This window comes from Tupaia chinensis, unplaced genomic scaffold (assembly GCF_000334495.1).
Source record: "Tupaia chinensis unplaced genomic scaffold, TupChi_1.0 Scaffold145870_1, whole genome shotgun sequence".
Taxonomy (NCBI): Eukaryota; Metazoa; Chordata; class Mammalia; order Scandentia; family Tupaiidae; genus Tupaia; species Tupaia belangeri.
Genome location: NW_006205727.1, coordinates 3,981,876 through 3,993,603, shown reverse-complemented (window position 1 = coordinate 3,993,603; position 11,728 = coordinate 3,981,876). Strand labels below are relative to the sequence as shown.

The 11,728-nt window shown below is 39.0% G+C and overlaps 1 protein-coding gene across 4 annotated transcripts in view; it reads left to right on the top strand.

Moving 5' to 3' along the window:
* Window positions 1-9,690, top strand: part of SLC38A1 (solute carrier family 38 member 1) — a 78,763-nt gene extending 69,073 nt beyond the window's left edge. For all 4 annotated transcript variants that reach the window (XM_006168562.3, XM_006168560.3, XM_006168563.3 and 1 more), the window contains 4 exons: window positions 1,111-1,229; window positions 2,044-2,185; window positions 2,292-2,389; window positions 4,138-9,690. In XM_006168562.3, the coding sequence (XP_006168624.1) occupies window positions 1,111-1,229; window positions 2,044-2,185; window positions 2,292-2,389; window positions 4,138-4,239 (461 nt within the window). In that variant the 3' untranslated portion in view covers window positions 4,240-9,690. The remainder of the gene's footprint in view (window positions 1-1,110; window positions 1,230-2,043; window positions 2,186-2,291; window positions 2,390-4,137) is intronic.
* The last annotated feature ends 2,038 nt before the right edge of the window (window positions 9,691-11,728 follow it).

Below are 11,728 nucleotides of genomic sequence, written 5' to 3'. Positions count from 1 at the left end.
GCCTGCTGAGTTATAGGACTGGGGTGTTTGAAGAGAGGAAGAGGGAGAATTTAAAGTTAGTTGAACAGTCTTATTCTTATCATGTTCAAACTATGAATTTTCTTTTCTAATTCATCTTTTTTTCACATATAAGTAGAATACCTAGCCATTTTATTTTCCTTAATCTAAGGAAAAAGGCTCAGCTACTTTTAAGTGGTTAATAATTTTGAATCAAGTTACGTGGTTTTTATTTTTGATAGACCTACAGTAATGGGTTTTCTATTTTTACGTTATGATCCTTTTTCAGAGACCAAAAACAAACTCTATGGTACATGTTAAAATGTTTTCATCCACACCTAAGAATTGCACATATTTGTGGGGTATCAAATTAGAATTTGAATTCCATTCCCAGAGTCTTGGGGCCAGTGCAGTGAGAAGCCCTGGAAAGGAGACATGAACAGAAATGTTCTCATGTCAGAAGAATGGGCATTTTCATGTTCTCTCTGACTGCCATTTTAGCTTTGGTTGTTTTCAAAATAACAGTTCCTGAAGTTCTAAATTGAGAAAAAGTTCAAAGTAATATTTAAACAAAATGCTTTGTTATAAGAAGACCTGCATGGAAGAGAAGTATTATCTCCTGATGGTGGCAGAGTTCGGTTAGTGCTTTTGCTGCTTGGCCACTGGAGGTTACAAGAGTTTGCAAGAAGCTACATAAGGCCTGCAGTCCAGCCCACAAGAGTGAGACTCTGACATAGTTTGAAGAGTAGCACAAAAGGGGGGGGATAGTCTAGATTAGGAAGAGTTTTGTATTTCTCTTCAACTATGTTTTATTTTTAATCATAATTTCTTATATTTCTAGATTTAACTTAATGTAAGTTAAGCATTCCCACTCCATGTGGCTTCTTTTAGTGATTATGTCAGTTCCTTTTAGCTGAAATTAAATTTGCACAGTGGAGCATGTCTCCTGCAGGAGATTTTTCTTTACAAGTTCATAAATTGTTTTAGTAGACACTTCAAAACACTGCTTTCCTTGCCCTTTAAGTTTACAAATTTTTTGTTGTTTGGAAAAACTGTCATTCAGTCATGTACTTTGTCTCCTTTTAAAACCCTCCTACCTTTCTCTTGTTTTAGAAAATGTACAGTCAGACCTGCTTCACAAGTACCAGAGTAAAGATGACATTCTCATCTTGACAGTGCGGCTGGCTGTCATTGTCGCTGTCATCCTCACAGTGCCGGTGTTATTTTTCACAGTGAGTAAAAGCCTTCAGTGCAATCTGAGAAGGGGTGAGGTCTCACCTTTCCTTCTGCTTTCATGAACCCATTGCACTGAGAAAGCCTGCCACCAGGTAACTTCCCTGGCTCATTGAAAGTATATCAGGGAAGGATCCTAGGACTTACTCTTCAGTTCAGACTTCAGGCTCTTTGGGCTGCAAGCAGGACAGTGAGTTAGTGTAGCCTCTGATGGAATAAATCTAAATTCTAATGAACCTGTTTCTCTTAACAGAGAAATGTAGATAGAATGCTGGCATCTTAGTCATACATGATGAGAAAATTTACAAGGACCAGAAGAGAACACTTGAATCTTAGATAAAACAAAGACAAAAATTACACTATAAAAAAGTGAAGTATTTTCATTTATGAATGATAAATTATGGGGGCCAGCAGGTGGCATGGTGGTTAAGGTGCTGGATTCCCACATGGCCAATGGCAGTTCAAGTCCTAGACCTGGTGGCTTGCCTTCTCCCTTTTCTTTCTCTCTCTCTCTCTCTCTCTCTCTGGCCAAATTAAAAAATAATCATAAATAAATCAAATTAAATAAATAACTTTTTAATTAGGGAAAAATAATAAATTTTGAATACTAGGTCTCCTCATATTCATAAATGAAAATACTTTCTGTCTTAAGTCAAACCCCCATCCTTCCACAATTTTTCAACCATCTATAAATACACTAGGCATTACAAAACATTTCATGAATTCTGTGCTCCAATAAATCAGTTATTCTGCTGTGAAATGTGAAGGTTGGCATGCTGTGGGCCCTTACAGAATCATTTTCTTTTTCTACAGGTTCGTTCATCTTTATTTGAACTGGCTAAGAAAACAAAGTTTAATTTATGTCGTCACATCTTGGTTACCTTCATACTCTTGGTTATCATCAACTTGTTGGTGATCTTCATACCCTCCATGAAGGATATTTTTGGAGTCGTAGGTATGGCTCTATGCCTTTGCAATTATCATTCTACAATAGCTAATGTTTAAAGTAAAATTTGATAATAACAATCCTAAACTTTCCTTTTCCTCCCTTCATTTTACAGGAGTTACATCTGCTAATATGCTTATTTTCATTCTTCCTTCATCTCTTTATTTAAAAATCACAAACCAGGATGAAGATAAAGGAACTCAAAGAATTTGGGTATGTCTCCTGCCAGCTGCTTTTTTATTATTTTTGAATTAGTTTTCTATTTTTTCTAATTTACCAAACAAATAGTCTTATTTTTCTACTTACAACTGCCTTGAAGGGAGGCATTGTAATTTTTCCATTTGGGAGATTTAAAATATCCTATTAGAATCTCCTCCATTTTCTCAAAATACATTTTTCAGTCTTACTTTTATAATGACTTAGCTTTTGTTCCGATCTAGGACATGGCTAGCTGGGAGAATGGATATGTATCCTCCTTTATCTCAATAGGGTGATGCCTTGTCTTTAACAATAAATGAAATGGGGAGAGGCTCAATGATTTTATGCAGTCCACTGTTTCTATACAATTTCAAGTCATGTAACTCCTTTCTACAGACCAGGAATATGTGATTCCTTAATTAAAATGTGAGTTAGCTTACAGAGTCTTTCTATGATTTGACAGAAATGCTTTGAAGCAACAGACCTGGATTCAAAAACTACCTTTCTATATTGGGATTCTTGTTTCCAGGTCTGGTGAAGTTCAAGGGCATCTTGAAAGTGGTGCACTTGGAGGCAGTGAGGGAAGCAGGGGTGAAGTGGCTGCTATATGAGTCCTTTCTGGAGCATCATTTTGCTTGGCCTTGAAGAAGGCTTCCTCAGTTGTCCTCCCAGATAGTGTAAGCACTGCAATCACACGTGTTACCTGAGTCAATGGACCCAGATGAGAGGAACAGTCAGGAGCAATTATCCCTGTGCATCTAGGACAGGCAGTATTGATCTGGTAGAGCATCTAGCTCCCCAGCAGCATTACTCCTGAAGTCATAAATCCCAAATCCTTCTAAGCCTTACCCATATAGCCTTCATGAAGACAGAGGAGATGTAGCAGTCACTCTGGCACAGCAATAAAATATACTTAGATTAAATCTGAAAATGGTGGAGACCTGTTGTCCATGACTTCTCTGGGCCTCTCCAACCCTGCTTCCATAATAAAACTGGTAGTGGGATATACCAAAGGGCAGTAGGCAATGGCTCTGTCCATGTAAACAGAACTGAGTTAGACGAGGCCAGTGGTGCTATGCTCATGTGTGGCCACCTCAGCCACCCTTTGCTTCATCTCCTTCCTTTTGCGTGATCTTCCCCTCTAGTTTCCAGTCCAGCTTTCTTGGTTCTCAGGATTCCTCAGCCTGCAAAGCTCTCACTGGACATTCTGAAGGCCACAGTTTATAATCTTGTGTTCTTCAGATTCTGAATTCATTATTTTGTCCATCTATGGCTTTCATCAACCCATCAAGTAACTTAATTTTTGACACTTATTTTTTTTTCACTTGATCAATTCTACTTTGATTTTGCATGTATTTTTTTCTCCACTTTTTTAAACAGAAATGTTCACCTGCCAGCAATAACCTAGATTGGTAGATAAATAACAAAGTGACCTGGATATGTTCCAAGGTCATTTTGCTAAAGTTGTAATCTTAGTGTGAGATAAACTTTAAGGATAGCCGGTCATTTGTAGAACAGATACACCTGAGATGACCGCGAAGTCAAAGAACAGGATGTAGAGGAGGGCTCTGCTTAACTTGTTTTCCTATTCTCAGTCAGAGTCACACAATTTTAGAAAAACTTTCCAGTTCAGCAATGGTTGTAAGAAGCTCCAAATACAAGAGACTACAAAGGGAGAGGAAAAACATTTGTGTCTCTTTCTCAGGTGTGTGTGGGAAATATTTGCTGCACTGAAAATAACCCATCCTTTTCTGTTGCTGCAGGCTGCCCTTTTTTTGGGCCTGGGAGTGTTGTTCTCCTTGGTCAGCATTCCCCTGGTCATCTATGATTGGGCCTGCTCATCGGGCAGTGATGAAGGCCACTGAGACCAGCCAAGAGAAGGAAACATTCCGGTCTGCTGCTCAATCAAGTCACCACACATCAGCAACCCTTCATCATTTTTTTTGCAAGTTTACAGAAGCAAACAGGAATTTACAAGATACTTAAAAAATAACACTTTGGCTGCAAAACAGAGACGTGTTTCTATAATGGTTCATGTCCCTCCAAGATTTGGCATCAATTTAGGGATTGTAGTTTTTTTTTTTTTTTTAATTTCATGCAATCATATTTCTCAGTACTTTTCAAAATCTTTTTTCATTCTATTTATTGTGGCTTCACAGTCTCTTAGAACTTTGAAAACATCATCAGTCATGTCTATTTATTATATACCCAGATTCTGAAATAATTTTCCTACTGATGTTCGGCTCACATTATCTATACCTTTTTAGAAGAAAAAAAAAAAACCTTGAATTGTATATATTTATTTTGCTTTACAGAAAAAAAATTTCGTAAATAATTTGCCTATTTTGGTTAACATAGCACACAGGGATAATCATCTGAAAGTCAGAGGGCACTTGCCATTGCTTGATCAGAGCATGCCCAATATTTGCGGCAGCTCTGATCACCTGGCAGTCCAGTGGTCTAGCTGGCACCACATCCTGCTGCTGTGCAGAGACATTCTCTGGTGAGTGTTCTTAGCTGGAAAGTGGGTGGGGTGGATTCTCACCTTAGAAAACACATCAAACCACACATTTGGGTACTCTAGCAAATGGAGTTTTATGTCCCTCTTGGCATGTGTCAAAGTTACTTTAGTCTGAGTCGACTTCTACTGGGGACCCATGGCACCTACAAAAAGGTTGTTCAAAATGCCTAAGAAAATGTTCCCCTGATGCAAATAGCCTTCAGCCCTCTACCTGTATTGCTGAAGGAGGGCAGGGAGGACGTTCTATTAAATTATAATCCCAGAAGTTTTTACTCATACCCACCAGCTTTTTTCACAGACAATAATGTGTACCTGACTAAGGGTGATCTAGGATAAGTAATTCCTATTTTATATTGGGTACTTTAGGGAAGTCTTTAAAAGACTTGTTTTATATTTATAAATTTAGGTTATTACAAGTACATGATTTTTGTACCTTAAATAAGCCTCATTTCTTCTCCATTAACTTTCCACTCATAGTCTTGAAATCCACAGAGAGAGTCTTTGTGGAGAACTTCTGGTAAAATCACTGTGGACCTTCCTCTAGGGAAGATAAGAGGGTCTCAGTATCTGTGCTGTTGCCTCTTCTCTTCCCTAAGCAAGCAGAAGGTTATGTGATCCATGAAGGAGGGCAGAGTTGCTTCACACTCCTATCGTAGTCTCTCACCTAATGGGAGCAGAAGGAAACTGGACATATCAAAAAAGAAGACAATTTGGGATATAGTAACTGGGAAAGAAATGGAGAATAGAAGGGAAATCCAGAATTGGCGTTTCCCTAAGCTGGGTTATTGCCTGTAATTGGACTGTCCATGTCATACATAGAGTAAGAACTATGTGTGCTCTTGAAACAGAACTTGTGTTTCATCTATATTCTGGTGAATTTTCCAAAAACATAAGTTCACCAAGCACAGATTTCTTATCTGGAGATAAGTAGAATCAAACTGCAGTCTACTGGCAGAGTTTCCAGGCACTCTGGGTTCTATTCCTTCCTGACTGAAATCCCCAAAGGACTTCACTCTTGCTGAGAGGAAAATGGACTGGTCCCTCCCATTACAGCCTAATATCTTGTAAATAAGGCTGGCATTGAAGCACCTGTCACAATTATCTTGGGGGGAAAAGGAAAGGTTATTCTCAGGATTGCATCACAGTTTTTAATATAATGCTACAGAATTACATTCACATTACATCAGAGTTCATATTTAGATATTCATATCTAGGTCAGGTATGAATATCTAACCTAGCGAAAACCACAGCCATTTCTGTCTTTTTTAGAAGTATTTTCCGTATTATATACACAATGATGGAAACAGCAAAACAAGATTCAGTTGGCCTTTAGGGACCAGTCTAGAGTACCAAGTAAAGAGATAATAACCAGGTTGTGGAATGACACATTTAAAAAATACATAATTTACTTTGCAAGCTACATTATGCCACTTTCTATTTTCCTCATTTCTTTATAACAATTCATTACATGCAAAGTCAACTTACAAAACTGTCATTAACTCTGGGATGTGTAGTGATTTTTTTTGGATCTCTGGATTTTACGTGTCAGTACAAGGATTTTTAAATTGTTATTTAAAATATATTTATTTAGAGGGGTACATTGTTGTTGATGTCTGTGATAACCACATGTTTTTAAAACCTTCTTTGTATGTTTACCCAAGTGTGTTGTTGACTGAATAGAATAGATCCTACTGTAACTTGTCAAATATCACTGATCAATTTTACCATTTATGTGGGGTTAGCTGTAAAGTGTACTGCTCTTACTCTTGTTCAGAGTAGTGAACTGATAGCCAAAAAATACATGTATCACAGATGTTAGGTAGAATTTAAACAGCACAGTCAAGTGCTATAAAAGTTTTTCTGCTAAATTAGTAGACTAAAGAATACTATACTTTAGCCATGGGGAGTAGCACGTTTTTCTTTGGTAGATAGGCACTTGACACTAGTGAGCAGTGCCAGTGTCATACTTTGGATTTAGAGCCATTCTCTAGTTATCTTAACACAGAATATTATAAATCCTTAATTTACTTAATGCCACTTATTGGAAGTGGTGGATAGTGAAACATATGCAGGAAGGAAATCTAACTTTTTTAGGCCCAGGCAGCCCACATATATTTATGAGGAGATCATATTCCAAAACACTGTATGTTAGTTGCTTGCAACCTGGAATATATTTTCCTGTAGAAATCAGATTATACATGGTGGTTTGGCCCTCCAACTAGCTAGACAAGATGGTTAAACCCATAGTTTAGCTATATAGAATGTAATAAGATCGCTAAAGAACCTAACCACCACATATTATATTGTTTCTAAGGGGTGTTGTTTAGAGTTGCCAAGAATATATCTTTGCCTGACATTAACGGAAGCTGGACTGTCCATCCCAGCCACATATCAGCTGCTGGACAGTGGGGGTAAGGTCATTCCCAGCTAGACGTGGCCAAGTGGCCTAAAGCAGGGTTTCCAGCAAAGACCAGGAAGAATAAGTTCAGGGCCAACAGAGTGGTGAGAGGAGGAAGATAAAGTGGAGTGAGAGCAACTCTTGTGGATTATAAACTTCTAGGGACATTCCTCTGCTGGTATCTTTTCTTTTCTCTGGAGGCCTCCGAAGTGGCCTGCCTGCTTCTCTTTGTATGAACTTTGCTTCTAGAGTTTATCTCCTTCCCTGCCCACTACAGAAAAGGATGTTGTGCTCCTGGCTCCTCTCACAGGCAAGTGTTGAGGTCAGCACACAGCACTTTCAGTTGTTTCCGTGATAGTATTTATGGTTTAAATGCCCAGTATTCAGATGGAGAGTAAAAAAAAAATCCTCTACCCACATTTTCTTTTTTAAACACACATTTGCAAGCCCTGTTGAGAAGAAAGGCATACCTGGATGATGGTAATGGGGCTTGGGTTGGACAAAGGACTGTGGTAAAGTTCCTCAGTATTTCATTAGACACTGCAGACACCCCAGAGCTGACTTCTTTCTAGAGCTGGGCTCAAGCCTCTAAGCCAGTGGTTCTCAAAGTATGGTCCCCAGACCATGACCACCAGCAGCAGCATCTGCAAACTTGCTGAAATGCAGATTCTCAGCCCCACCCCAGGCCCAGTGAAGTCAGATGCTCTCAGGGCCAAGGCCCAGCAATCTGTTCTAGCAAGCCCTCAGGGTGATTTTGATACACATCAAGTTTGAGAACCATTTGAAGCCAGTTAGTGTGTCCTTTTTTCTCTCTATTAGTCCCATCTCAGAAGATGGTCCCTAGGCTCATGAGGTAAGAAATGGGAAGCAGGGCTTAAAGATGGAAGGAAAGGATCCTTGTAGCAGGATCTCTGTGATGGCAAGGAAGTGAGGGAACCCTGTGCTGCCACGAGGTTGCCCCTCTCTTGCTAGAAATTACCAGTGTAGGTGCCCATTTGAAAGCAAAGGCTGCCTGCCCTCTGGGATCATTGGGGGCTAAGCACAATAATATTGCATTTTTTTAAGGTCGTGAAGAAATGAAAGGCTTTTTTTTTGGGGGGGGGGAATTACAAAGAAAATACCCTTTGTGAATGCAACATTAGAGAACATACTGAGTTGGTGTCGGGAGGAGGTTCTCCAAAGTGTTTGTGTTCATCATGAAATGATCAATACTGTCCTCCTTTTAAAGTGAATTCTTTACTAAAAGGTCTGCATTACTTAAGGAGTTAAAGGCCACTCTGAAAAGAATGCAGAGCTCACTCCCATTTCAGTGGGGAATAACACTGGGTGACACATTTAGTTGGAATGGATTGGAAGTCGAGGATAGATCAGATATTTAATTTTATACCTTACAGCAAAGCCTAATAGTCTTCCTCAGTTTATCAATTTAAATGGCTTGAAACTTAGAAAGGGTGTAAGCTTTAAGAATATAATTCCCCCATTCAGATTCACAAGAAAGAACATACAAAATAAAGAAAATACAGACTTTACATCATTCTGCAGTACTAATAAATGGTGTTTCTTAAAGACGGCAGAGCTGAGAATCCTAAAGCAGCAGAACATACTTTCTGTAAACTACAATGAATGATTTTATAGTGATATAAGGCTTTCAGGTACAAATTAGGGGTGGGGTGGCTGACAACTGAAAAATATTGCTGAATCTAAATGGGAAAGTTCTTTAAAAACATAAAATTCACACGATGTAGACATTGTCCTTCTTTAGAATTCTCTCTGAGGAAGGGCTATGAAACTGGGCCAATCTGTATACAGGATCAAATCTGTGATTTTTAAGGGAAGAATCTATGCAGCTGAGGCTTACTGTAGGAAATACTTCATTGTATGTATATATATTGTAAATAAATAGGAGGCTGTATATTTTTGCAGTTGTTGATCCACACTGAAATAGACTAGTATCTGCATATAAAGAATAAATGTTTTCATAGGTATTAGTGGTTTTGTTTGGGAATTAGAAAAAAGTACATTCTTTCCTAGGTAACATAGTTCTCTCAATATAAATTTGGGACCTAAAACTTTACTTGTTCAGAAAAAGAAATGTCTGAGAAATAGTTGCATTGATTTTTTTATGCTGGTATTAAAATCAATTATTTAAAAGATAGTTGTCTGAGCTACAAATAAGGAATATTAAGACCCAAATTATTGTCATATAGAAACAGATATACCCCAAATGACAAATTATTTCTTCATAATGCTCTTTCACTATTAACATTGTTACCACTACAGGGACCAGCAGTTGGCGTAATGGTTATATCGCTGGACTCCCATGTAGTTGACCACGGTTCGAGTCCCAGGCTTAAACACACCGGGCGCATGTGCGTGCGTGCCCAAGATCCCAAGAGGAGGATGGAGGAGAAGGGATTGTGGCATAGCCATCCCCCTTGGGGGGGTGATTTTTTTGCTTTCTCTCTCTCTGTCTTTCTGGCGAGCGCACACGCCCTATAGCAAAAGCCTTTAAAAAAAAAGAAGAAGAACGTTGATACCACTACAGTATTTATGAAAATGGAGGTTGGGGAAGAGAATTTTTTTAAGTTGAATTGCTGCATTTCCCAAAGTTTGGGATCTTCGGGGGCAGGGGGTAACTGAAATAGTAACTATGAGCACAAATTTGAAAGAAAACAAAGAACCATTATTTTTTCTTTGAAACTCTTGCATGTTTGCCTTTTCTTTTAATGTTGACGCCAACATAGACTGTCTTACATAATTTTCCCCCTAAACACTTGAATCTCGATCATCGGTACATAACCCACTCTCCAGAGTTTAGTGTGTTTTAGACTTCATCTGAGTCCAGTACATGTAGCACACCACTGTTTAATTAATGTAAAAAACCTTGTAAATGAATTTCAGATGGGTGATTCAAATGAGTCACAAGTCACAAAACTTTGCTATTCATGGTTAATCAAATAGAGTTGGGTTTTTTTCAGGGTGTGGTGTAAATAAAGAAATGTAAGAAGTTCTGTTCTATAACTGCTCTGTTAACATAGTTTTTAAACATTAAAAATGTGAACTAGAAGTATTTACAAATCTCATGTTCTTTCTTTGGGGATGCAGTGCTAAAAAAGGGCAGTGGAGCCAGCAGGTGGCATACTGGTTAAGGCGCTGGGTTCCCATGTAGTTGACTGAGGTTCAAGTCTCACACCTGGTAGCTTGAAACTCATGCTTTGCGCATGTGCGTGTATGTCCAAAATCCCAAGAGAAGAAGGGATTGTGGCATGGTCATCCTCTCTAGGAAGTGATTTCTTGCTTTCTTTCTCTCTGGCTGGTGCACATGCCTTATAGCAAAATCTCTAAAAAGAAAAAAAAAAAAAGGGTTGCTGGGTATACTATCACTGTTCAGGACTCCTGGAGAAAGTTGTGTATACATTCCTAAGCATTCTCCATCATGGGAATTTACATTTAAATGCCCAAACTTAAGAAATACAAAAAGTTCTGATAGAAATCTTTCTGCTCTGAAATAGATTTTTCCATTCTTATTATCTAAGTTGAATATATGGCTTTCTTTTTTTTAGCTCAAGCTCTCTTTAGATTAGTATCAATTTCTGCCCTATGTTATGGGAGGGACTTTAGTCTTTCTCTACCCACATTGCAGCCACCCATAAAACAGGAAATTCTTTCGACATTTCCATTTCTCCAGGTACTGTTTGAGGGCAAGCCACTGCAGACTTGCTTCTTCCTTAACCATCACTAGCTCTTCCCCATGATCTTAGGAAAAGTTGTATCAAACCAGCAAGATGGCCAGGGTCTGATACTCAAATTTTTCTTATGGACAGGATTAGAACAGGAGTAGCTTGAGTCTTCCATGGTGTGACATGTGAGGGCCCCTTGATTCTCGCTGGCTGCCCAAGTGATGACAGTCTTTTCTATGGGGTCACATGGTACACCTGGAGCTCAAGGAAGACACTTGGGGCACACGGGTCCAAGACACGCACGCTAATCTAGATAAATGAAGAATAAAATAAGGCTGATATTTTTAGTCCTTACATGCCTCCTGTGTCTACTTCTTAATTGATCAAAAGCCCAAGGACAAAAGGTGTGAGTAATTAACACTTTCAAACCCAAGTAGTAGTAAAAGTTTATACATTGAAAAGGATATTGGGGAACCAGCAGTTAGCGTAATGGCTATGTCGCTGGACTCCCACGTAGTCGACCGCGGTTCGCGTCCCGGACCCAGTGGCTTAAAACTCACGCCAGGTGCGTGTGCGTGCATGCCCAAGATCCTGAGAGGAGAATGGAGGAGAAGGGATTGCGGCATGACCATCCCCCCTGGGGGGTGATTTCTCACTTTCTGTCTCTATGTCTCTGTCTGGCGAGCGCACGCGCCCTATAGCGAAAATCTCCCAAAAAAAAAAAAAAAGGATATTGAGAATATAAGCATATTTTG